The 27,555-nt window shown below is 39.8% G+C and overlaps 1 protein-coding gene across 3 annotated transcripts in view; it reads right to left on the bottom strand.

The window, feature by feature from the left end:
* The window catches only part of ARFGEF3 (ARFGEF family member 3), a 92,128-nt gene that overhangs the window by 18,102 nt on the left and 46,471 nt on the right, over positions 1–27,555 (bottom strand). For 2 of the 3 annotated variants that reach the window (XM_031056256.1, XM_031056258.1), the window contains exons 13-27: positions 24,722–24,805; positions 23,399–23,565; positions 21,255–21,420; positions 19,747–19,854; positions 19,287–19,502; positions 18,924–19,034; positions 17,408–17,558; positions 16,609–16,923; positions 14,908–15,041; positions 13,406–13,551; positions 12,533–12,712; positions 12,013–12,157; positions 10,773–10,895; positions 8,546–8,649; positions 7,030–7,174 (exon numbers count right to left, since the gene is read on the bottom strand). In XM_031056256.1, coding sequence (XP_030912116.1) covers positions 7,030–7,174; positions 8,546–8,649; positions 10,773–10,895; positions 12,013–12,157; positions 12,533–12,712; positions 13,406–13,551; positions 14,908–15,041; positions 16,609–16,923; positions 17,408–17,558; positions 18,924–19,034; positions 19,287–19,502; positions 19,747–19,854; positions 21,255–21,420; positions 23,399–23,565; positions 24,722–24,805 — 2,295 coding nt within the window. The remainder of the gene's footprint in view (positions 1–7,029; positions 7,175–8,545; positions 8,650–10,772; positions 10,896–12,012; positions 12,158–12,532; positions 12,713–13,405; positions 13,552–14,907; positions 15,042–16,608; positions 16,924–17,407; positions 17,559–18,923; positions 19,035–19,286; positions 19,503–19,746; positions 19,855–21,254; positions 21,421–23,398; positions 23,566–24,721; positions 24,806–27,555) is intronic. The other variant, XM_005420088.2, reaches the window with a different exon arrangement.

Raw genomic sequence — 27,555 nt, 5'->3', positions numbered from 1 at the left:
GTAATTTAGGGAAGCCAGCAGAATTAAATAGAACTGAGTGTGCTCAGCCTCTTTTTATAAATTGAGACTTTCAAATTAAGACGAAGAGTTTACATAACGTAAAGAAGCGCTGGGAAAAGAAAAATGGGAACTAACCAGAGTAAAGAAATTTCTAAGGCTAGTCCTTTGGGTTGTATTTTGGCACACTGGAAAGAATTGGTGGGCCATGGAGGAACTGAAAATAAAAGGAATTTAATTCCATTTTGTAAACAGGTGTGACCACTTTATAGGCTAGAAGGACTTGTTAGATGGCCACCAGCTGGAACCTTAGACTGTGACATTTTATTGCAGCTGATGTTATTTTTAAGAAGGGAATAGAAATTGTAGGAAGTAACATATGCTGATATGTTTTTTACTCTCCGGAATCATCCTGAGTGGCAGAGAGATTGTAGAATTAAACCTCCCTCTGATCCCCTAGTATTGGCTCTTGAGAAGAAATAGAGGAAATAGAGGGAAATCCAAATGATGTCGCAGTACTTGTTCAATAAATCAACATTGAACCCATCCTTACAAAGTTTATCATAAGGAGGCACAAGAACAGGAATTAGCTGACCTGTTTAGGCCTCCTCCTAAATGACAAGAGCGATCAGGAGAGGATGCAGACTTGGAAGGACTGGCGACCCTAATTCCAACTCCAGTTCCTTCTCCCCCACATAGCCCCATAGCATCTCAGACTAGGAAGCAAGTAAAGGAAGCATTAAAGGAACAAGCTGAGCTCTCTGCTCCTCCACTTACTATTGAATCACATAAACCATTATTAGTGTTATATCCTCCATTACATAATAGTGACAGTGAAGATGAGGAGCCCTCCCCAAATGGTGCCATGGCACCACCGACCAGAAAATAAACAAAAGAAATAATACAAGCACCTTTATGGGCGGCAATAGCACCTGAAGTAAGGAGGATGTTAGTTAAAATCCTGTTTTCTACAATTGACTTAGAGGCATGGGAAAGGCTTGCCAAGAACTACCGAAGCAATCTGATAGACACCGCTAGAGGATTAAAATATATGATGAAACAACACAACCCAGATTGGGCTGACATTCAATTACTGTTAGATGCTTTGACTGAGACAGAGAAGCAATTAATTTTGAAAACAGCCAGGAATTTAGTAGAGGATGCTTGTAGAACAGCACAACTTGATGTTAAGGAATTTTTCCCCCTCCAGGATCCATGATGGGATCCAAATAAACCAGAAGATTTGGCAAAATTTGAACATTATCGGGACCTTATAATAAAAAGAATTGAGAGGGTAATTTCTAAAACCATAATCTGGCTGGCCCTATATAAAGTGAGACAAGGTCCTTCTGAAAGTCCTTCTGAATTTTTAGATCACTTCCATAAGGCAATGCGTCATTATACATCTTTAGATCCTGATTCTCAGGACAGGATACAACAGTTAGCAAATTTGGTTTTGAGACAGTACACAGGGGACATTAGGCATGAGCTTCAGAAGATCCAGGGGCCAATGGGGTGAAATTTAGAAAACTTATTAGAAGAGGCATGGAGGGTTTTTAGCAACGGAGAGGAAGGATACAAAGAAGGGATGAGAAAACTAGTAGAAGTAGTGAGAGAAGGAGGAAAAGGGAGATATGGGTAAGGACCACCAAAACAAGGTCTGCCTCAGCTTGGGAAAGATCAATGTGCAGGAAAATTGGTCACTGGAAAAACCAATGTCTGGAACGGAGAGAAGGCTATGAACAAAGAAGATGAAACCCCAAAAGGGAAGGGGTGGTTGTGCAGGTCAAAGCAGACTGAGGGGGACTGGAGGGTCTCACTCTAGTGAACCCTCTGGTTAAAATCAAGCTAGGGAATAAAGGAAAGAAAATGAGGGTTTTGGTAGACATGGGAGCAACATATTCGATGTTAAATAAAGCTTTAATGCCTATATAGACAATTGTGTTATAGTAAAGGGGGCAACTGGCCAATCTGAAAAAGCATATTTTTGCAAACCATTAAAATATAAACTTGGAAAGCAAGAGGGAATTCACAGATTTTTGGATATGCCCAGCACTCCAAAGGCAGTGCTGGGTAGGGATTTGTTGGAGCAGCTAGAAATAAAAATCATATTTAAAAATAGGGAGGTTATTTTGGAGGTTAAAGACCAACAGTATGTAGAAATGTTGAGTTTAATATTACATTTAATGAAACAATTAATAAGACCAGTACTGAAGATGAAGAAAAGGTTAACAAGAAAATAATGGATCAGGTATTTCCTGGGGTATGGGCTTCTGGTGTATCAGGAAGGGCAAGGAACACACCCCCTGTGCAGGTCAGGCTTAAGAAAGGAAAGCTACCTGCGAAGGTAGCTATCATGCATATCAAGGCACACCAGAAAGTGAGCTCTGAGTGTTTCTGAGTGAAACTGGAATGTACCGCACTCAGCTTTAATTCCAGATGGACAAATTTCTCTAGAAGGTGAGCCAAAGTATAACAAGAAGGACAAGAGACTTACTGAGACTGAGAATGCGAAATACAATCAGGAAAGATGGGCCATTACACAAGAAGGGAAAGGAAAACTTGTAGTCCCCTCCTATTTGTTATGGTCACTATTAAAAGAGGAGAATCAGAAAACCCAATGGGGAATAGACACTTTGTATAATTATTTAAAAGATAGGATTGTAGCCAGAAATTTACAAGGTACAGTTATTCAAGTGACCGAATAATGTAGTCTTTTGCCTCCAAACTAAGCCCAAAAATATTCCCAAATCAAAACTTGGACAAATTGGAAGAGGCTATGGGCCTGGGCAACAGTGACAAACTGATTTTTCAGAACTTCCCAGGGAAGGGGGTATCAACATTTATTGGTATTGACAGATACCTTTTCAGAATGGCTGGAAGCCTTTACTTCCAGAACTGCCAAGGTGCAAGAGGTAACTAAAGTACTGTTACAAGAGATAACAGTATACCATGCTTTGGAGTCCCAGCCACAATATCTTCAGATAGAGGGCCACACGTCATTTCAAAAATTGTACAGCAAATTAGCTGCTAATTGGGCATATATTGGGAACTTCATACTCCATATCATCCCCAGTCAAGTGGCCAAGTGGAAAAAATGAATCATTTAATCAAGCAACAAATTATAAGGCTATGGCAAGAAGCAAAATTACCTTGGGCCCAGGCTCTTCCGTTAGTATTACTTCAAATCCAGACTAAACCAAGGACAAAAGAAAAATTAAGTCCTTTCTGAGATATTATATGGAAGGCCACAGGGGGTACAAGAGGAAACACCAACCCCACCAGGGGAAGAAACGCTACACAGCTACACGATGGCCCTAAACAAACAACTCAGAAATTGAGAAGCATGTGGCTGGGATTTGGAGCAGGGAATTAGAAGGACCAGTACATGACATACAGCCTGGAGACTATGTATATGTCAACTCTTTTGCAGAGCCACAGTGGAAGGACCATTCCAAGTGCTTCTCATCACTTTTACTGCAATCAAGGACAAAGAACAGAATACCTGGATCCACCATACGCGAGTGAAAAAGGATCCAGAAGGTGTTTGGAAAGTTACACTGGGTGGTAATGAACTGAAATAAAAGCTTACTTGGGAAAATAAGTACATTGTAAGAAGAAAAGTTAATCTAGTTTGTATTTAAAATTACTTTGTTTCAAAGAATGGCAAGTGTAATTTGGAAATTTGTGGCCTTCATGATCATAGCTATGACCATGACCAAAGTTAATGCAATACCACGTATGTACAATGCAACTGATATACACACTTGTCGAGGAAAAGCTTATGACTTTTACTCCCGTAAGGCTCTGTCAAAAATGCTGAGAGTCACAAATGCATCTGTTTGGGAAGGGAGAAATGTCTGGGGATGTGAATATGCGTTTGTTCAGGATGGGTTCCATGAATTCTACCAAGAACCAATGGAACTCATCTGGATTAGCCCTGAATGTTGTGACAAATGCTTAAGCAACTGTCCTGAATTCAGACTCAAAATAGAAGGATGTGCAGACAAGAATCACAGAATTGACTACAATATAACTCAAGTCTGTGTCATTCCTTGGAATCATAGAATTAGAACATCCAGAATAACCAATTAGCCTCTACCAAGACAGACTGCCCATACTCGGACTACACTCATCCAGACCCTAAAAAAGATTATTTGACCTATAATTACCAAAATTGGACCATATGCTATTAAAAAGACAGGAATCCAAAGACTACTGCTTAATCCAAAATGGTCCCTGAAGTGGGTAGAAATGGCAATGCAGGTAAATGCTTCTGCCATTAAACTGGAGCGTACCCCATTTCTTAAGACCTCTTTTATGGATGAGACCACTTGGTTACAGAAGTGTATACCATATATGATCAGACGAAAAAGAGATTTGACTGGATTATTAAGAACAGGACTGGGGGTTTTGAATGCAATGGATTCAGAGGTATTAATGAACAAATTAACTGCAGCTGGTAGTGACACAATTAAGTCACAACAGCCTTTACAATCTCCTTTATTAGCTTTAGGTACCAACCAGTGGAAAGTGTCCAAGATACTACCAGAATGGGAAAATATAGAAGAATGGGACCATGAATTGATAATCAACACCTTGGGTACTGAGAATATTTCTTTAGCTCTTAGGTGTGTACAAGCACAATTATGGATGCAATCAGTGGCTGCCTCAGTTATAAAGGAAAGTGGAGAAGGCACCTTTCCTACTGAGATCTGCAAAATTGTTTGGGATAAGAAAGAGAACTTAATCTTGGTGGGTTTTGGTCAATTTTACCCATGATCCTGTCACAAGTGTAGTACTGCTTTTGTTTTGACTATACATAATGCATCAGTGGATTTAATATACCCAATGGTGGCTTTAAGGTTGAATAATGAAGGAACTGTACTGTATCCTTCTGAACTCAGAACATGGACACAGAAAGTTGAAGGGAACTGGCAGACTATTAATATAGAATCATGTGCCACGAGAAGACAATTAGGATTTATTTGTGAAGGAAATATGAATAATGATCAAGATACTTGTCTGGATACAGAACAAAGCATTTGTCACTCTGAGGTTCATTCAGTCAACCAGACAACTCTGCTTGTGTATGTAAGTCAAGGTTGTGCATGCCTCAGAATAGCATGTTCCACTATAGCAGTAGACGAGCTCGCCATAAATGAAGCACAATTTAATCTGTGCATTTGTAACTTTGCCAAAATTGAAGGATATGATTTCTCCTATCAGGCACCTGCTGTATCACGTCGGTATCTAAAGGCAAATTTGACTACTGTGCAAGAAATGTCACCTGTGCCTATAGGAATGAATTTAACTTTAGTCAAACAGTTACCAAAACATGAAGATCTAAAGGAAATCCTTGAAGAAATTAAAATTATGGGAAAGAAGATCTGAATTACAATACATCATGATATAGAGACCATACTGAGAGTCTTTAAAACGTTAGAGGAAGATTTGTCTCACCATTAGTGGGATGTACTTTCTGGACGGTCAGTAAAACCAATGGGTATACTTAATGCTTTAGTTCACCCAATTATTGTTTTATTGATTTTAGTTAGCATAAGTTTGATTTTGTCTGTTGTAATGATTGTTTTGAATTTGAGGATGATACAATCAGTGGCAACCTTAATTTCATTATCAAAAATGTAGGTGTTTTTAAGAGATTCTTATCGCACGACTTGGTTAGAGGAAGAAGAATCTGTGTATCAGTAAAAGAATTTACTAACTTTGCAGAGAAACAGGGGAATGAATCAAGGGGTTAAGTTAGAAATGTAGCTGGTAAGATGAAGGCCATATATTTTGATTGAGGGCTTAACAAGGAGATTAAGAAAAGAGTAATTATTACCAGATGGGGATAATTGAAGAAAAGACAATATATCCTGTATTTGACTTAGCTGTATTCTTAGAAATTACAGGGAATATATGAAGAATTGTAAAAGGGTAGGAACCACAAATACATCTGGCTTCTAACAATGATTGGGCCCAGGAGAGGGAGTATGGACCATGACCAAGGGGTCACAAAGTCCTGGCAACCAGATAAAGGTGAAGAATTTACCATGAGGAAGACCTCTTCATCTTCAGAAGCCCACTGACCCAATTCAAGAAGATGACTGCGCAGCCGTAATGAATATTCATCTCATTGTAATACCAAGCAGGAGCAGGTGATGCATATGTATAGGTGTCTGTATGTCTTTATGAATATGTAGAGCTTTTGAGGATATATGGAGAAGCTGCAGTTTTGGAAATTCACACATGTCTTTGGAGGACTACCTCCCAGTGTGCCCAGTATACTGAATAAACATGCCACTTTTCAACTTTAATTAGCTGAATAGCCTTCTGTCCGTGCACCAGCTGTACTGCTGTGAAGGTCTCCTGAGCCCAGAAGCCATAAGGCTGCATTCCTCTACTGCTTGGCTCTGTACGTTCTAGTTCATCCAACACCTGATTAATCCACAGCCCATATAAACCATACAAATAATCAGGAGACAAATGCTGCTTGTTTTTTCTGGAGGTCATAGTGCTTTTTATGGATTTCAGAAATTCCCTGTTTATTTCAACAGACCACAGGGCCTAAGTTTGGAAAGATTTAAACAATTATTCTTTATCTTTGTAGACTGTAATTCAATACTATTTTTTTTCTTAAAGGCAGGCCTGCCAATACCAACTCTAAAAGATTTTCACTCCTTTACTTCAGCTGTGGTCTAGAAAGTAGTTTTGTGTTAGCTTTCAGAAATACACAATGGTTGTATTATGAATTTCAGGATAATCAAAATAATTGTTAATCAAAATATTGTTATCTTGCCCTAAGAGAGGGGTTGTATTTTTCTTATATATGAACTGTATCTTTTAAAGAAGGTGACAGGACCTGAACTTTCAAGCTCTGTGTGCATATGTGGGTGTGTGTAGACAACAAGGAAACAACAAACTATGAAGTTTTCCCTCCTTTTTGCTTTCAGCAGTTCGCAAAATTTGCAGCAACACATAGAAGAAACAATTAATGAGTTCTGAATTTACTACTTTCAATGCACTTACCAGTGTCATCATCAAAGTCAGAAAGGATGCACTCAATCCCATCCTCACTGCTGGCTGACTGTTCCTGCGCTCCTCGGGGCAAATTAACCAGCCGGCCGCTGAGGAAGATGGGTTTCAAGGGCATTTTATAGATTTTGGCTAACAACTTGGAAGGGTGGAGAAGAGGGGAGAGAGAAAAAAAGAGAAGATAAATATCCATGGGAAAGTTTGTAAAAGCAATCACATAAAACACAGGTTTGTAAAATAAAATAAAAGGTATGCAAACACAATTAGAGGCCAGAAGTCTTCGGTTCACTAACAAGTAAAAAGTTGTGGGTAAAGAGAGGGAGAGCAGCAATTTAAATAACACATTTTTGAGATGGGAGTGTGCTCTCTTCTCATTTGTGAAGGGCAAAGGTTACAACTCACTGATTGCATCTATGGCCTACAAAGCTCTGTTAGCCGTACTACTGCAGGGATAATACCAGCATTTAATCAGGTCTTTCTAAGTAAATAATGTACTTGCAATATACAGACAAGATTTTTTTTTGTCATTCCTGTTTTACTTTTACTGGAAAGTTAAAAGGTACAAAAAGATATAAATGGCTGCTTCTTTTGAAGAGGAGAAAATATTTCCCCCTCACTGTGAACTGGAGTTTGTAAGGACGAGGAATAGCAATGTGGTACAAATAGTGTATAGACAGAACATACATTAAATATATACACAGATATTCACTATTTTTTTTAGATGAACAAGATAGCAAGTTGAGTTTGGTATGTCTGCTGTTTATTATTCTGAGCTTCCTTATTCTTCCCTTCTTTTCTCAGTCTGCATACTGAATCCACCCATTATCTCTGAATTTAGATATTAAGTACTTTCAGCAATGATAGTACCCTTTGTTGTGCTTTTGTATTGTACTCAGAAAAACATGGCCTGGGTCCAACAAAAAGACCTGCAGATGCTACAGAAATACAAATAACATTATAAAATCAGACAAAAATTGTCCAGGTAACCCTGGATAATAATATATGCTGTGTCCAAGAAGATTAGAGGAAACATGCCAGCATTCTAATTATTAGAGATTTGACCTGAGCTTCAGATAAGTCTGCATGGTACAAATAAGCTGCTTCTGCATTTCAGAGGGTGCAACCTCTTGTACTTAAAATAAAAGAATTCTCAACTTCTTGGTTTGATTTTTTTTTGTCTTTCATTCACAACACTGTTTATGGTAACTGTTTAAATAAGAATGAATTTAGCTTTGAATTATGTCACTACAAAGTTTTTGAACATTTACGTTTTCTCACTTGCTCCCTGAGTCTGAGTGTTTTTGCCTCAGTTTTCCCACTGCTAACTGGCCTGGAAGGTATGATATTCCCTCACATTCCCACCGTCCATTTGGCAGTGCAGGGTATTACCATCAGGGTCACCACAGACTCTGTTGGGTTCATGCAAATCATCCAATGACTGATGCAAAGCCTGCAGGTCAGAATTATTTCCCAGGCAAGGTTAGCGCCTGTATAAGATTGTTCATCATACCTGAGAACATCTCCTGAGGTAATCAAGCGCGGGAAGGCACAAGTCTGTAGATGCAGATCCTGATCCTGGCACACAGTCACCCATCTCCTTACAATCTACTTCCCCTGGGGATAGGAAAGGCAGCATTGGGAAGGACAGAAGAAAAGCAATAAATAGAGCATTAATTTTATTTTCTCATTCAGTTACACCCTAATATTTGAACATAGTTCAGAAAACATCCTTTGTTTGATCTTAGATGACAAGCAGGTGACCCCCACACAAACAATACAATAATACTGGTCATAGTTTGTACACAAATTTTTATACTAATAAATGCTTTAATAAACATATGCCTATTTAATATTTCTTTATAGAGTCTTGGGGAGTTCTAATAATCATATATTGTATTATCTGTCATATTGACTCCATTCCACTTTCTTCCATGGGTATAGGAATTAATTACTCATATTCAGCATTGTTCAATTACTGTAGTATTTTTTTATCCATTTGCACCCCACTGCCCCGGAAAATTATTCTACCAGAAGTTCTTCCTATTAGTTTATTTACTGCTTAAATCCATCATTTTATATTTTGTACACTACACCTCCTTCTGCTGTCTAATGCAGGCATCAAGTCTCACAGTATGACTGTATGACACACATCCTTCAGCTGTATGACACATATCCTGAGGTTCTAGTGCCTCTATTGCTGGTATTCCTAACTTCAATCAGCAGACTGCTCCTCTCAGGCCAGCTTCACTAATGGAATTCAATAAGCCCAGCAGTTCCAAGGCATCCTACTGAAGAGCTCCTCCCTGGATAACTCCATTCACTCCATCATTTTCTCTGTCTGCCAGTCTGCCTGCCTCGTTTAAGCTACAGTCCTGTCCACCTTAGAATACTTGGCTCAAAACCATTTTTCCAATTTAGCCAAATACGTCTCATTCAGTGCCAAATCTGAAGCGTGACTAAATGGCCATTGACATTAAGATTTTCTTGCCTTAAAAAGTTATTCCTCTCATAAAGAGCACAAGATAAATATTAATTTTTTTTATTAGGTCCTACTTTGTTCTCCTTTCACTATATTTATTTGCTTTTTCTATGCTCTTAACTATTCCCTCCATAATGTATTTTAAAGTTTTGTCTACCACTGAGATCAGCCAAGACAGCCAAGTTTGAATCCTTTAGTTTTACAATAAAATGCACATAGCATGGCATTGTATTCGCCGATGTTTCCCATAGTCCTATTACCTTTAATACAAAAAAAGACCTTGCTTTTTGCTATGTGACCACAATGGGGTCAAAATTATCTTATGAATGCAAGAAACATAAAGAAATATAAGACAGGCTTTTAAGCTCTCCAGAAAAAAACATGAGCTCCCTCTACTGGTACTAGACACGTAAGTTTATTTCTCTTTTGTAATAATAGCTACAATTACAATTACATCACCAGGTGAATTCTTCCCCCATTTAAATCAACGGTGAAATAGGTCAATGAGACAAGAGTAACATTAAAGAGTAGATCTGCAGCTAGGTGCTTCATTTAAATCAAAAGGAGTTGCTCACAGATCTAGATTGTAAGATGTGTTGGTTTATTCCCAACCATCTCTGTGAATTAATATTCATATAGAAACCAAAAGTTCCATTTTATCACTACTAGAAGTTCTATAATTTACACCCACAAAAAAACCCCCAACACTGTCACAGTTCAGTGAAAATTGTCAAACTCTAATGATCAAGGCAAGCCATGGATCACCAGCATGGGGGCAGAACAGCCCAGCACCATTTGCTTTTGTTTTGAAGGCTGGTGAAGCATGACAATTACTCTGCAGGGTCACCCTGACATGCTATGCCTGGTCTCTGCTGCCCACAGTGTAAAACATGCCCTGCTCTGTTGCAAACAATGCTGTCTCTGCACAATGCCAGGCCATTTCTGCAATATTCTAGGTTTGGACTTTTTTTTTTTTATTATTTACATGAATGTAAGCAAATCCTGGTCTAAACTAATTTCAAATTAAGAAGCAGACACTTTTCATAGTGAGATGCATCTTTGCTGCCATAAAAACTTGAAGAACTGATAGTATTAAAAATGTTACAGAAATAATCCCTTGGTCTTGATTTATTTTATTTTTTTAAAGCATTCTGGACTCAACATCTTCAGTGCCCTTCTCTTTCCTACCATGCTATGTATTACATAATTGAATTATTCTCTTCTGTGGGATATCATGACTTAATAGGAAAATATTTACCCAGTCCTTTGACAAACTTCATAAGGCACATAATATAACTGGTGGCAGCGTTGGCAAAGACCTGGATGTTGTCTGTGTTTAGAAATGCTTCAAAGACATCAAACACCGGAGCCTGGCGTTTCCCTGTGGAGATAACAAGATGAGAACTCTTCCTCACACCCCCTTAAAAATAATTTTCCAACCATTTTTCAACAATTTAACTGAATCTGTAAAATCTTTTCTATTCTGGGCAGAGACAGAAATAATCTTAGAAGTAAAACCTTCTCTTGCTCCTGGGGCAACTCGTGTAGCCTTTCATAGGAAGTGACAGAAACTTCCTCCTTTGCCCAGTCTATGACAAATACCAGTTTATGCCTGTTCAAATGGTAGGAGCAAGTTTGAGCTCTTGAACTCAGGAGCTAATACTTCTGTTTGGTGAAGGTTTCTGTTTAGTTTCTGGTTTAGTTTTTGATAACTGCCAAGATTACATCAATCATGCAAAAAACTATTCAGACTATAGAGTAACAAAATAGCCTTGATTTTCCGAAGTAGATTATTGTCTTTAAAAGCTCTGCACACCAGTATTCAGCCATCAACCATAACAGATCTCAATGACAAAGTTTATAAGGAAAACCATGTCCCTTACATGTGACTTGTCACATTTAAACATGCCTTCTAATGGGGCAAAAGAACAGAAAAAATGGATTTTCCCATATTAACACATTTTCATACTGCAAACATCTCTGGGAAGGATGCACATTCTTAAAGAAATGTGGTCTGTAATAGCACTAGGAATCTGAAAGCTTTGTGATCAAATGCCTGGACAAGCACTTGCCCAGATGATCATATTAAGTTACCCTGAGGTATAAGAGCAATAGGTTTCATACAATCAGGAAGATAGCTCACAAGAGACATGCTGCTTGGATACAGTCCTTTTCCCAGTAGGACAGTGACAAATGCTCAGCCAAGCTTAGTACCCTTGCACTACTGTCTTCCTCAGAATTATTCAAGTAGGTTTTTTCTCATTCAAATAATTTTCTCATTCTTTCTCATTCAAATAATTTGTTAGAATGTAGAGGACAAAAGGTCAGAACAATATGTCTGCTTTCTTCCCTACCCCAACTAGTAAGTCAGATACTTTGGTATAGTTCTGGAGTGTTGTAGTGCCACTGTTCAGTTTAGGCATTTAAATATATTGAGTTAGTTACTGTGTCCCCCAGGGAATCAAAAGCACATTTGAAACAGTGCAGGAAGTCCTTACCCATAGAGTATTCTCCTACGAGGTACTCCTTGACCTCTGACTTGCTGCTGCTATGCACTGTTTCCAGGGCACTGAACAGGGGTCTCCATCCCGACTGGATCTGGGTAGAACACATTTCCACCAACTCTCCTATAGAGGTGATCACCTGCAGCCAGTGTAGGAGGGATTAAAAAAAAAAGAACCAAAAAGCAGAACTGATATGCAGATGGATCTCCAGAAAGAATGAGAATGTCTTTAAACACATTCCTGGACCTCACTGTGACAATCTAGACTAGTCTTTAAAGTTTTTTAGATAGTAGAAAATCTTTATTTAATTGCTTTAAAGCCAGGTCTACTGTCTCTATGCTCTGCCACAATGCTGAATTAGGTAGGCAGAACACTCCCAATTCCTTGAAGACGATTAAGGGGCAGCATTCAAAGGGAATTTGGGAAACACTCTAAAGTGGACCAGGTGCACTCTGGAAACTATTCTTATGGCCATGGAGACCAGATACAGACACATTGATCAGCGCTAACTTGCCTGGTCTTGGACGTCCTCATCACACAGCTCCAGCTGCATGATGCGCTCAAAGGGGCGGAAAAGTGCCTCGTTGAAGTGAAAGTGAGAAGGCTCGTTCCAGTCCATCAGCACTTCCGTGAGGATGTCATGGATGAAGGAGACAGCCTTCTGAGACACGTGTCTCTCCTTGTGACAGGCAGCCTGCAGGGAAAGGAGAAGGATTAGACTGTGTCCAAGCAAAAAATTTGCTTTTAGTCAGACACTTTCAAGGAAGGTAAGCCCTACAGTTACTGAACCTTCAAAACAGCTTTATCACTGTAATGAAAACAGGAGACTACTGCCCTGGAAACAGATGACTGAGACTCCAAGCTGCCTAGAGGTCCACACATGTATGAAAGTTGGCTGACAATTAAAAACACATAGAGATAAATATAAATAAATTAAATACTAAAACTCACAGAACAGAACTTGTGTGAAATGCTGTCTTTTGTTTGGACTGTGTCACCCTTCTTCTCTTCCAAAGGTAGCAGCTGAGCTGACTTTATATGGGAAAAGAAAACCTGCATCCTTTCATAGGAAGAATTGCAAGGATGCAGACATTGACTGGAATACAGGCAGATGGGGGAGTCACTTAGAGCCCTTTGGGATGGTTTCTCTCCAGGCACAATTTGCATCATATTGCAGAAGTCCAACACCCTGTCCCTGCCCATTTCAGTCACTTACAAGCACACTCTTTGGTGGCAGTATGGCAATATATGACACAGTGTATACAACGCAGAGCAGATTTGACAATGTTGAAGGTTGTTATACATTTTAAGAGCTATCAAGCCTTCCTCATCTTTCTCAGCTTTGTTGCTTCATGCACACATTCCCATTTTTGTCCCCCATTCCTACCTCTACCAGGTGAGGAGCCACCAGGCTCCAGCAGCGCATGAGGTGGAGCAGCGGGCGGGATTTACTCCTTACAATTCTGAGCATGGCATCACCAAGCCGGAATAAGTGAAGAGCACTTCTCCTGTCCTGTGTAGATTTTACTTCACCTATAAGAAAGTATAAAAATAAATGGAAGCTAAGCATCAGCTGCTCCTCCACCCCTAAATGTCTGAACAAGAATTAGAAATTATTGATTAAGTGATTGATTATTGATGAGCTTCAGTGGGAGTGAGAAAAAGATAAAAAAACCCACAAAACCAAAGTAAGACAAAGCCTGTGCCTGTGTAGGTAAAAGGACAGGAGATGGACCCAAGTTTAAAGGTTACTAAACATACTTTAAGTGATCACTATTCTTCTGAACATATGAAAGGCAGAGGCTTGGAAAAGTCATGCCGAAAAGTTAAGCAAGGAGATAAATAACTGATATTAAGACCCAAAGTGGTAGTTGTGAAAGATTTTAGTGACATCTACAGGAAAGATTATAAACTGCAAATTATTTAGCTTGGGTATTTAATTTTGTATTTCTTATTAAGCAAAGGATACAAAGAACAGAATGCAAGAAAATGTTTTTCTATTCCCCAGTCACTAACACTTGTTATTTCCTGTTGAAAGGGATTCATCTTCCATTGCTCTTACAACATTTGGAAAGACACTTCATCCTCTCATTTCAAATACACTTTATACTGCTTTTATCTCTAACAAAAGATGTAATCAGGGGACATATCACTTTTAAAATAAAAAATAGCACTTAATTCCTCTATCTTCATTTTAATTTCAGTATTAAAATGACAGTTGACTGACCACTACATAATATGAAAAGATGAAATCTATTTATTAAAACTAGAGTGATGAATGTTGAGGTTTGGAGACAAGCAAGACCGAAAAACCCAAAATCCTGAAGTGTCATACTGAGAAAACAAGTAGCACTTCAGGGAGAGAGGAAACCAATTAAATTGGAGACACTGATAAAACCGGTGTCTGCCACAGGACAAAGAAACCCCTGTATGAATTATGTAACTTCTGACTGATGTGAGGTACATGCTCTACTCTGTTGGGGAAAAGCAACCAGGACAAATTCCACTGCTTTAGCATTCTTCATTCGTGTGTTCTGCTCTCTATCACCCATTTCCTGAACACTTCTAAGGTTATCCTACTGTCAAGTACCAAACCTAAATCCATTGTCTTAAGTTTAAATTGACCCAAGTTTCCATACTGGCCTGGGGTCAAAAATAGAGCTGTGATTATATACTGGCACACAATTAACACCTCCCAAAGTCCAAGAATCAAATGAATGTCCTGTGATATGTTTCAAAGCAGGTGTGGATGTGATCCCTGTCCAAATAAAGTGCTCAACCTTTTCTGAAGACAAAAAATTGTTCCCCCAATTCTAATAAGAAAGACTAGTCCAGTAAGCAGTACAATTGCATATAAAACACTCTGTACAGGATCTTCAGGTGATTTACCTGGCATTGCTAGTGAGTAATCAACTGTATCTGTGACTGAATGGAAAAGCTGGGCCTGAGAAGCCTTCTTGAGCTGGTAAAGGAAGCCTGCCAATGCCGTCAAGTTTAACTTGTCAGCAGCATCTTCAAAAAGCCTGTAGGTAAAGAACAGAATCTAACTGAAAAATTCATGGGATGCAGACTTAAATGTGTATGTAAGAGGAAAACTCCTGTCTGTTTGTGGCTTCTATACATTGGCTTTCGTGACATATTGGTTATTGAGGGCTTTTTAATTTATACAGTGCTGCAGCAAGACTTTGATCTAGAATCTTTACTAATTGGAGGGTGGAAAGCAGGCTGCTGTGGGATCAACCTGAACCCTTTCAAGATTCAACTACAGTGCTAAAACAGAAAGTCACTTTTTCAAGTTACCATAAACCATTTATGAACCAGTAATCAAAAAACCAGTTGAAACATGCCCAGTCCTCAAAACACATATCATCATAGCTTCACTAACTTTAGGGTTACACCAGTTTGCTCCATCTGAAGTTACCAACCCTAACCTGAAAAATAAATTAATTCAAGTCTTAAACCTAAGGTTACTAGACTTGAATTGCTAGTTTTGCTGAATTGAATATTTTGCTGAATTTGGCTGAGGCAGAGTTAATTTTTTTAACAGAGGCAAGTATGGGGCTATGTTTTGGCTAACAGCGACAAATACAAGCAAGAGTTGTTATTTTCAGCTGCAATGGGCTCCTAGGATTTAACAGTTAAAATCTGTACACATAAAACAGTAAGTGTGGTTACATTGGAAGGAAGCTCCACAGTGATTACAGTGAAGTTTCATATGGTGCATCCAGAAATTGACAAAAATATGATTTTCTGTTATTGCTTTTCATGAAAAACTTTTCTACAGTCCTAAGAAACAAGGGATTAAATCCTAACAAACATTTGCATTTAAGTAAAAGGGTAGAAATGAAACCAGCATCATTAAAATGACAGGATTGCTATTCTCTAATCCTCAGATCCAAGCTGTATTGTAAGCCTCCTAAATAAAAGGTATTTTTTTGCCCAGAGTCAAATTTCTACAAGCAGTTTATGCAGTACTTTTGGTTCTGAATTTACACATAACACCTTCCTATGGGCAGAGATCAAGATGGAAAATGTCAGTTGGATCAAAAAGGTAATTGCAAGGATGCAAACCCAGGAATTTTTCAACTGTAGCCTGGGCTGCTTAAAAAATAGCAGAAATAATATAATTTGGCAGGCCATGATGAAAGGACATTTCAGACAGCCATTCTGTGACCATACTTGGCTTCCTTGCTCCTCTGGACACCCTGGGGAAGCCTGATGAACTGTCCACGCAGCCGTGGCAGAAGCAGCTGCCTTCTGACTGACACTGGTCTTGTCAATCAGTCCCTTCCTGTCAGGACAGGACATCCCTTTACTTTGCTTAACGAAACACAACATATCAATTTACATGCAAGAAATATATCCACCACTCTTGGATGCATTTGATTTTCTTGGCATATTCACTGCTGTGCACAGACACACTCAGCTCAGTACTTGCAGGTACTGCAGAGATGAAAAAACCCCAGGTCTGAGTTCTCTGGTGAAATTCAACTGAAGCAAGTGGCTGAAATGAACAAAGATCAGGCCCACTGCAGCACAAAAAGGGCCACTTTGGTACAGGATTCTGGTTGCTGACAGCAGTGCTTTTACCTGTCAGCCTGCGTGGAGAGCGTGAGAACAGCCTTGGCAGCACTGGTACCACACAGCAGACTGCCTCCACGGAAGTCAAAAGCTCTGCCCTTACTGCTGTCCTTGATGAGATCCTGGATGGAAACTGGCTGGATGACAGGATGGCTGCTCAGGGTGGTCTCTTGCTCGGGGGTGAGTGCCTGAGGAGCCTCCCCAGGCTCAGAGTCTGGGGGCTGCTCTCCGGGTGCTTGCTGGGACCGGGTGATGGTAAGGGAGGGCTGGGCAGCACCGTCACTGAAGTGGGTGTGCTCCAGCGTGCTGATGTACTCACACACCCTGGGAACACACAGGAGAAGCAAAAAATTAATAAACACCCCAAAACAACTCCTGCACTAAAACTCCAAATATAACACCCCAAAACTCCTCCCTGCACTAATCACAGGACATTTCCTTCAACCCATAAACAGAGGCTTTCTAACTCTCAAACTACACAGAGATAACCTTTCTTACACATAGATAACCTTTCTTCTTTCGCCTCCCATGTGCCTAGATAGCAAATAGTTTGGTGGAGGTGCCTGAAAAGCCCATTTAGGTTCCTGGGTCTGCCACAGTCTTCTGGTAACTTTGAAGCTTCTAAGCATTTTGTCCCTGTGTAGTGGTGGAAAACAGCACCATCTTTTCTTTTAGAGATACTGACAGTTAATTCACTTTGACACTGTTTATACAGAACGTGCAGAGATTGCAAAGCCCTTTTTCTCAGTCCCTTACTTTCAGGCAACATGGCCTGAATTCTGGCTATTTTGGGAAAGCTGGTGAGTACCTGAATACATGAGGCCAACAGTCCTGATTATGGCTTCCCATCTCCAGACCCACATTAAGGACTGCATCCATACACAAAACATGAGCAGTGTGCAGGCAGACTCCCTGCACTTTCCCCATCTGCTCCAGTTTCTGCTCCACTTTCTGTTTCACTGTAGCACAAAAAAAATTAAATAAGATTAGCTTCTTCAGCTTTTAAACAAACACTGGATGTATACAGGGTGATGCAAAGGATTACAGTCTGAAATCTATCAAAGAACATGAGTTTTAGGCAAAAAAAACCCCAACCAAATCAGAGAAACCCATTTCTTCCTAATAAACCTAAGGTAGCTGTAAAACTAAAATCCATTTTGACTGATCCTATGTAAGCGAAAAAAAGTATGAAAAAGTGATAATCAATGCTAGATTGACACCCTCCACCCCCAAATTCACATCCTGTTGCCCACAGAACAGTTGCAGATTGCCAGTGATATTTCTCTTCAGAGATGGCTGACTGGATATTTATTTTTACCAAAAATCACCTTTGCTATGGAAAAAAAATAGCATTTGTGGATTTCATATATATTTCCATACAAAAAAATTCACCAAAAAGCTCTTGCCAAAGTAAAACTAATCTTTATCTGAGCTACAACCATTTGGTTCTATTTATTTTTTCTGAGAATCCCTAAAAAACTTCATTTTCATGCTGCATTGGAATGGAAACAAGTTTTGAAGCTTTGTAAGCTTTCACAGATCTGTTTGCCTCTGGCCACTGCTGCTGCCTCCTCTTTGATTCAGCACAGTCTGGCCAACTCGTTTCAGCCATGTCCAGCAGAGCAGTCAAAAGCTTGTTTACTCTCAGGCTTTTGCAGTTTTATTTTCTCTAACAAGACACCAAATTTAAGTATCAAGCAAAGTCTTTTGTGCAACACTGTCTTTTGTTATGGGCTTCTTGCCATTAGAAATTAGACATAAACAGAGAAATTTTTTGTACTTCTTCAAATAGTCACTGGAGACAACCACTGGGTTTGAAATAGTGGTACAGAGATGTAGAACTTTTTATATGCTAAAAAGGCACCATTTTTTTTCCATTTTAATCTAACATGATTCAAAAACAGTTTTAAATATCTGAAGATGATGACAAAAGATAATCAAGGATATATAAACCACAAAGGGAGAGTGATGCAAACTCAGTTTACATTACCACCCAACACACAAAAATCCCCAAATAAGCTGTTTCTCTGAGGCTCTCTGGTTGTACTAGCATCACAAGGTTTAAAAAGCACACATTGAAAAATGCTGCTGGCTTATGCATTGTGCCACTGATATAAGTTCCATACAGAATGTAATTAGTGGGACATAATGTTAAGAACTTAGGACAGCAGGCATGTACTGAAGACACACATCCCATGTGCCTACAAGCAAGTGGTGTACAGCAGAACAACAGAGGGAAATGCCATTATGTGTGGCAAAGTGCTTTCCAGTTGCAGCTTCACAGGCAATGTAAGATGAGGTAGGTAATTCAATAATGTAGTTACCTTGAGCTATAGCATCACTGGGTTCTTGGATTTCTTTTTCTTCTTTCTCTTCTTGGACACAGGAGGCCGCAGACATTTGGGCAAGAGCAGATGCACAGTTAGCAGCAACTCCTGTAAAGCAACAACACAATTACTGTATGATCAACATTTCCTCCCCAATCCCATACAACCTCAACAAGAGGTAGGGTCAAGAAATGTTGGCTGGATATGTTCATGCTGTAGGGCACTCTATGTGTGTTGCAACCATCCATGTTCCTATGCAAAAGTGGAGAAAGATGCTGCATTTCTTTCTCTTAAATTCCTTCAAGGAAAGCTACCATCCTATTCTATGAGTCTGCCATGACATCCCCCATGCAGCCTTACCTAGAGCACAGCTCAGCCGGGCTGCCCTCCTTAGTCCATCCAGGCTCACGCAGATGGAGTCCTTCTCCTTCTGGTTCTGCTCTTTGGCTCCTTCTGCTCCCAAAATGAAGGCCAGCCCCTTGGAGCTGCCTGCCATGCGGCCGGTCAGTGGGGTTGACAAAGTGTCAATCAAGTTCTTCCAACAGCCAATTAAAATGTATCGGGCAAAAGCAATTCCTAGAGTGGAAAAAACATTAATACTGTCACTACAAGAAAATGGCACAACAGAAGCTTTATCAGTAGTGGTAAAAAGCCAAGCCACATTTGTCCTCTGCAGGCTGAACTGTCAACTTACATGTACGATGTACTGATACACTTTCTTTTTAAACTGTTATTCTACACTATTTATCTGCATATGCTTTTGGTACATAACAACCCACTGCTGGATAACACACTTGTACTTTTATTACAGTCTTAGTACCTGCAACAACAGAATCATCTGTCTTCCGGTTCTGGGAAAGAGGAGATTGAGCTGAAGCAGATGCCATCAATTGGCCACCAATTGCACTGCTGCCCAAGCCGTCGATGTCTGCCAGAACATTAAAAAACATCAGATTACTGTTTGCCTCATAGATGGCATGAGGAAAGCATGTCTTACTGGCTCTGTGTTCAACTAAGTACTAGCATTCCTGACTTCTCAGGTGTGATTTTTTTGTTACTCTTTTTGGCAGCCTTCTAAAGCCTTGGTATAAACATGAGCTGTGGCACCTTAGGCTTTGCCCAATATAACCAATGTTTTGTTGAACAGAGGAGTCAAAAGCTGCTCTCCCCTCTCTTCAAGTACACAATGAACAGAACTTCCAGTAGAGATTTCAAGGTATTACAGTCCAGAACTTATCACACACTTAAATCTCTGCATTTCTTAGTGTAATATTTCAAATCTTGCTAAGTCCTGTATTTAGATGTTTTCAGACCTCAGTCTGAGTCCTCAGACTCAGAAACAAGGATGCACTGGGATCCTATTTCCTAAATGTGATTTTTAGTAGATCTATGTACGCTCAATCTCAACAAAAGAAATACAACTCTTTCTCCAACACAACTAAAGAGCTGTTTCTCACAGAGAGTTTAATATTAGGGACACCAGGTTGACTGCCTTTCTAACAAGCCCCATCTCCACATCTGGGTATAATTTTTTCCATGTGTTTCTTCCCTCTTACCAGCTCAGTAGTTAAAAGCAACACTAAGCTCAATACAATAAGCAAAAAACTTTCAGAGCAGTGCCCTTTGATCACCACTTACTGGCTCAGCTGAAGCCATTGTTTTCCCTGCAAACACTATTTTAATTACAGACACATTAAAGCAGACAGTGTATTTTATATCAATACAGTATCATAGCCATCCTGCTGTCTTTCAACTGATACAATTTGAATTTTTTCTCCTCAAATGAAGCTAAGGATTGCTTCTAAGCACTTGTGCTCCGGGTTTTCAGCTTCTCTCTAGTGCCATTTGGCATATCCCTGGCATAGCTCAAGCCTGAACCAAGGGGAGTCTAATCTGTGGAAGGCTTCCAGGATCAGATGCCACTATTTATATTTGTACTGCACAGCAGGCATACTGAAATGGCTTTGCTATGACATCAAGAAAACAGCAGCCTTACTGTTTATCATTAACAAGTATCAACTCTACCAGAATTGAAGCTAACAGAATTAAGAGATGTTTTGGTTCAGTGAACAAAACTACTCTCCCTGTCTCCCAGGGACAGTTTTGATTTTTTTTAAACCTATGCTTCAAAACCACCCTGATGAGCCAAAACAAACACTTAAATACCTGCCACAGCTAGGTCTGACTCCTCTACTGATAATTCCACGAGACACCATATATTGCATGATGACACGCTGTTCTGCATGCAACGCAATAAAGCAGTGTGTCATTGTAGCTTGTTTTAGACACATTTGGAAGTTAGTCTTGCCACCATAATATTGTACTGACCTGTCAGCATGCTGATAAGTGGAAGGCTGTGCTCCTCAGGGCTTCCCCAGTATCCAGCTTCCCCTAGCATGTTCCTTTCTAGTACCTGGTGGTACAGTTCTTCAACCCACGCCTGGGAAAATACCATCAACACTCCACTGGACTGGACCTGCTTCATGAACTCCTTCTGCAGAGAACCATAAGAGCCAAATGTAAGACAACAGCGTAAGCCCTACAGCATCAGCCCCCAGACCTACTTCTGAGTAAGGGATTGCAGAAGTAGAAATCAAGTTATGAAAAGAATTAACAGAGAATTGCAATCTTAGAGCTGTTAAGATTGGAAAATATCCTTAAGATCATCAAGTCCAACTGTCAGCACAGCACCACCACAACATTCACCATCAAATCATGCCCTGAAGTGCCATACCCACATGTTTTTTGACTGCTTCCACGGGCAGTTTGTTCTTCCTCGTTACAAACCCGTCCATGAAAAGAAATTTCCTAGTATCTAATCTAAACCTGCCCTGGCACAACTTGGGATCATTTCCTCTGGTCCTGTCACTTGTTACCTGGGAGAAGAGTTCTACCCTCACCTCACTACACCCTCCTTCAGGGAGTTGTAGACAATGAGAAGCTCTCCCCAGAACCTTCTTTCCTCCAGGCTAAACAAAGACAGCTCCCTCAGCCACTCCTCATAGGACTTGGTCTCTAGACCCTTGACCAGCTTTGCTGCCCTTCCCTGGACTCTCTCCAGGACCTCAATGTCCTTCTTGTACTGGGAGTCCAGACTGAATACAGGATTTGAGGTGCAGCCTCACCAGTAGAAGGACAACCCCTGCCCTGGTCCTGCTGGCCACACTATTCCTGATACAGGCCCAGGATGCCATTGGCCTTCTTGGCCACTTGAGCCCACACTGGCTCACATTCAGTTGGCTCATAAACACTCCCAGGTCTTTTCCCCAAGGCAGCTTTCCAGCCACTCTGCCCCAGCCTGTAGTGCCACACTGGGTTCTTGTGGCTCAAGGGCAGGATCTGACACTTCACCTCATTGAACCTCATACAAGTGGCCAAGCCCCATCAGCCCGGCCTGTCCAGATCCTTCTGTGTCTGTCTCTGCAGTAGAGAATGACATGAACAGGAGCAGCTCTCCCTTCTCCTACTGCAGTTAATGCAAGATGCAAATCAGAATGACAGTTCTTGCACAGTGACATTGGGACATGCTGATCTCTCGCTATTTCCATGAGGTGGGAGTAGGATCTCAGATCCAATTAAAAGAAGCTGTGGCACCTAATGAGGCCTGCCCAATGACTGCGCCTTTCTGCATTGAACAGTCATCACAGATGAACTGGTCTCTAATTATTTATCAGAATGATCTCTAAGAATACTTTGGTCATGCTCAGGCATGTTGCGCACACTGAATCCTCTAGAGAATGTCCTGAGGAACAGATCTGCACTTGATCTGCTGCAGAACACACCAGAACTAGGGATGATGTAAAACTCCATTTGGTTTTGAGATTATATAGATTATAAATTCCCTTACACTGGAAGTTCAGCAATGATTATATATTTTGACACCTTTTTATTTTTTCCATATATCACTTTTTTTTTTGGTTTTTCAGAAAACTCTGAAAAACCATCTCTTGGGCAACTAAATTGAAAAACATAGATCCATGTTTTCAAAACTTTTTAAAAAGCCCAAGAAGTGGAGGAATTCCAGGTGTAAAAAAATCATAATTTCACATTACTAAGACCTACTTATTTTTCACTTTAACTTCTCATGTCTTCATCTACAGAAATTCAAATCAAGTATTAGGCAAAGAAACCCAGTTGCAAGGTGAACATATGTTCATGCACCTCGTCAAGAGAGAATACTTGCCATATCACATGATGCTAATCTATTCTGAAGATAGTCTAACCATCAAAATGACTGCAACCTTAATGACAATCAGTAAGCAGCATTCCTTCCCACCAAATCACCGAGTAATTCAGATGCACGACACTTATCTGCAAGATTCATAAGCAGCTTGGAGAATGCTTCATTTGCAATTACTATTTCTCCATTTAGCAAGCAGCCTGAAGGCTTTATGTGTGGGCTGGTTTATGTGAAAGGAAGCAAAATAAATTTTCATTTTTTAAAAACAATGATCCCATATTCCCCAACTCACCAGCAACACAGGGGCTTGGGCAGGCTTCTTCCTGTAGTAATCTGAGTTTGCCAATTTTAGGTTGAGCAGCAAAGTGTAATGTGATACCACGTAGAGACTATCTGCATTCATCAAAGTCTGGAAGTTGAAATTTAGGTTTCCCTCAAATCCTGGTGAGTGCATCATACCTAACAAAAACACCATGTGAGCTCTCATATTTTACACAGATTTTTCCTGGAAAAAATATCAGAAACTATCCCTAGCATTTTGGCAGCAACAGATTGCTAGAATAGTTAATGAATCATCAGTAGAAATGGCTCTACTAAACATATTAGAGTAGGGAATAGAAAAATAAGTAGTTCATCTAGAATGCAAGACAAATTGAACACTCCAGTCACAGTCCAGCAAAACAACGCACTAAATTTGAAATAAGCAAGGAGCTCCAGCATTCATTGGGATGACCGTCATGTATAAAGCAAACGGCAGGATACATCTGCAATGCTAACTGGAAAAGTGAGGTGGAAAGGAGCAGACCCAAAGCCTGTGTACTTCAATAAAAATACACAGCACCAAATGTGCTAATGAGATTAACAGCCCTTTTAACCCCCCCAGTAAACCCGTTCTGGCAAAGTCATTTGCTGGATGGGGACTGGAGTGCTCCACACTTTGCAAGATCAGTCTGTAATCATCATTCTCTCCATGGCCTAGAGGCATGTGGACAAATATCTGGGGCCAAGCTGGCTGGAACTAGTTACAACTCCAAGCCCTATTTATTTCATACAAGGCCTACTTTCTAAATGGCTGAGCACTTGCACTTCTGTCAGACCCAGAAACCACCAGTAAAGTACTCACTAGTCCCGAAAACAGTATTTGTATGAAGCCTACAACCATGCTCAATGGCACAATCCCTTCTTCCCATGGATGTCAAATAGCTGACATACTGGTAGAAAAATATCAATCAAGTATGAGCAACACCTAATTGAATCCCCTTAACCTGTAGTCTGAACCATGAAAAAACCAGAAATACCAGATCCACCCACATAACTCACAATATTTCATGGTTTTCACATCAACTCTGAAATCCATTCATATAATCTCAATTAGGGAAGATTAAGACGTCAGCTTTACCCTAAAGGGATGTTTGAAATGGAACAAAAACCAGCTTCCAAGGTTAGTTACATGATGAAGCAAAGCTGTGTCATTTGTTAACGGCTGCAGTGGTTTCCTGTGAATAGATTCCTCCCACCATAAAGCTCATACCTCTTCTTAGACAAAATATAACAAACCATTAACAGTAAAAAAAAAAAAATCCACACACAGAAAAGAAGCAAATGTTTTTCTTGCCTCGTGAGGGTTTGAAAGCTCTGTGCTGCTGCCTTCTCGGACTTTCCACTGTCGTCACTTTGGGGGCGTGGATAAGGTGAGTAACTGTTTGAGGGTGGATTTAGAAAGAGAGTAACTGTTCCAGGGTGGGTCTAAAAAATGAATATCTGTTCAAGGGAACAACCTTTGTGGAAGAAGGGTGATAGGGCTGGCCACAAACCACACCCACACAGGCTGGCACTGCTTGGTGTAGATTTCTCATGGTGAATGTCAACAGAATGTCAACTTCGCCTAGTACCAAAACTGCAACCATGTGCTTGAAAGTACCCTGTGAGTGTTCCAGTGATTTCTTCACCACTGAAAACAAAGATTCATCTTAACACTCTGCTGGATGGAGGATCATGATATTGATGTAGATATCTCATCTCCCACTGTTTTTTTGTCTTATCTCTCTTAAATATGTACCTTGGGGACTAGAATCTGCTAGAGTAATAAAAACCTCAAGGCAGAGACGTATGTAAAAGCAAAAAAAAAAAAAAAAACCCACAAAAAAACCCCAACCAAACAAAAAAGCCCACTTTATTTTGCATTAAAATGTTTTTAAAAATGTGCAACCTCCTATACAAGATTACGATTAAAAAGGAAGGTGTAGAAGTGCACAGAAAAGTGGATACTCTATTGCGGGCATGTATTTGAGCACTATAAAGTGTTGGGGAAAAATATGTTCCTTAACTTCCTCTAAAATATGGGAAAAACAAACAACTGCATTTGTGAGATGCTGAGATCACAGAAACAGAAGATAAGATGATACCTACCAGCATAAAAACCTTCTCTCTAAGCAGTATGGAATCAAAACTCTAGATGGGCTAACTTACTCCTAACTTTAGAGTTAACCAACTTAATTGCAAATTTTAATTTCACTACAACTCTGTTTAGCTAACTACACCTTTTCCATGCTTATCTCAGCAGTGCCTTAAATTCCTACCTCCATTCATTGCCTTTCAATCCTATGAAAACATGCTAATTTTGAAACGCTATCTATATAAGGACCTGGCTTGAAGGAAAGAATACTGAATTGTATTATTCTTCCAAAGTGTAAGAAAAATTGAGAAATGAAACAAAGCAGTTAAATAAGGTCTCCCAGAAACACAAAAATACTGCTTCTGTACTTACTGGTCTCAGAACTGCATCATGTCTTTTCTCAACTCAAATCTTAACCAACTCTCAAATTTCTCCATGTATTCCTTAAGAATTCTATGTGAATAAATGTTGTATATACAATGAATGGGATCAATCCCTCTAGCTTTGTCATCTAATCAGTGCCTTGACCAGCTGGTGCTAATGAAGGACTCCTAAAGTAAGGACCTACACATTGTTTAGAGAGGCAGATCAAAGTGGTGTCTCAGAAGCTCTCCAGGGGACTTCTTACTCCCTGACATTTGTTTCAAATTTCCTAAGTCTTTCTCCCTAAAGGTTTTCAAACTCATGGCTCTCTCACCTACACAGGAGCACAAGTTCTCACCTCGGGAGGACTGATGGACATTTGCTTAAGATCTGAGGTACAAGTTAAGGGACTGTTTCAGCTGGACTGAGTCTCATTCCAGGTGTCCAACAGAAACAGGAATCGCCCAGATCTTACAAAAGCATAAAAGTACAACCCTGCAATAGTCACAACTTCATGAAAACTCCAGGATACCTCTTCCAGGCTGTCTTAATACAGTGACTCGCTACTCCATTTTTCCACAATTCCTTACTGAATGGTGTCTTTTACAAGAACTTCACAAAATCCATCTGGAAACGTGGTGTACATTTTTAAAGCACAGATTTAGCCACACAGTGGCTTTCTTAGAAAAGTGAATGGTCTCTCTCAACAATCTAAGTCTAAGACTAGATATCTTTTTAAGATATACAAACCACAAACAATGGATTTAATGCAAAATTTGAGTTATATTCTTCCGTTTTTCTCACTGTATTACTCACACTGAATGCCAAGAAAAGCTATGTTCAGCCTTAAAATCTAGAATTCTCCTAGGTCCACATCTTCTAAAGCTTTAAAAGCACTCTATAAAGACTTTACAGACAAAAGGGAAAAGAAGTGGCATACTCATTTATGCACAAGGAAACAGGTGCACAAAGGTTTGAACTAGAGGTCTAGCACTGGTCTTTCACCATAACCTCAAGATTACTCTTTTCCAGGAAAAAAGAAATACCTGTGACAGAAAGGGTGCTCTTGAGCCTCTCAACTAGGAAAGTAGTGCACATTAGTGCCTGTTTTAAGGTATTTCCTTTCTGTGATATAAAATAGCCAATGTTTCTTAAGAATACCATTTATGATCTTCCTGAGTTAAGGTTTATTTGGGTAGCATTTAAACAGGATATCAAGAATATCATCTTATTCACCCAGCTTCATATCTAAATTATGCTGTATGATGATGGGAAGAGTCCCCCCTTCTGACTCTGCATGAGTTTAATGTGTGTGAGAGAGCATAAATGAATGAAGCAATGATTAGGAGACAAGCAATAGCAAAGGCAAATGCAGTAAAGTAAGTTAAATAAACAGACATATATTTTAGCAAACATTTTCATTTTGGCCACTGTCAGGAAAGCGAAACCCTTCTAAAAATATATATTTACACACATTTTATATATGCTATCAACAGGACAAACTAGCCTTTGCATGACTTTTTTTTGTTTGTTTCACAGGTCGAGATCCCAAATGTTCTAATCATTAAAGAACTGAAGATAGGCAGATCTTAATTTTTCTCTTGGTCTGGGCTTTGAGCTTTGCACTTCCTGTCATATTAGACAGCAGCATTAAGAAAAACAAAAAAGTGAAGACAAACTCCCCTCTTTCC

Source organism: Geospiza fortis, unplaced genomic scaffold, assembly GCF_000277835.1.
Source record: "Geospiza fortis unplaced genomic scaffold, GeoFor_1.0 scaffold162, whole genome shotgun sequence".
Taxonomy (NCBI): Eukaryota; Metazoa; Chordata; class Aves; order Passeriformes; family Thraupidae; genus Geospiza; species Geospiza fortis.
This window is presented reverse-complemented; position numbering and strand designations above follow the sequence as displayed.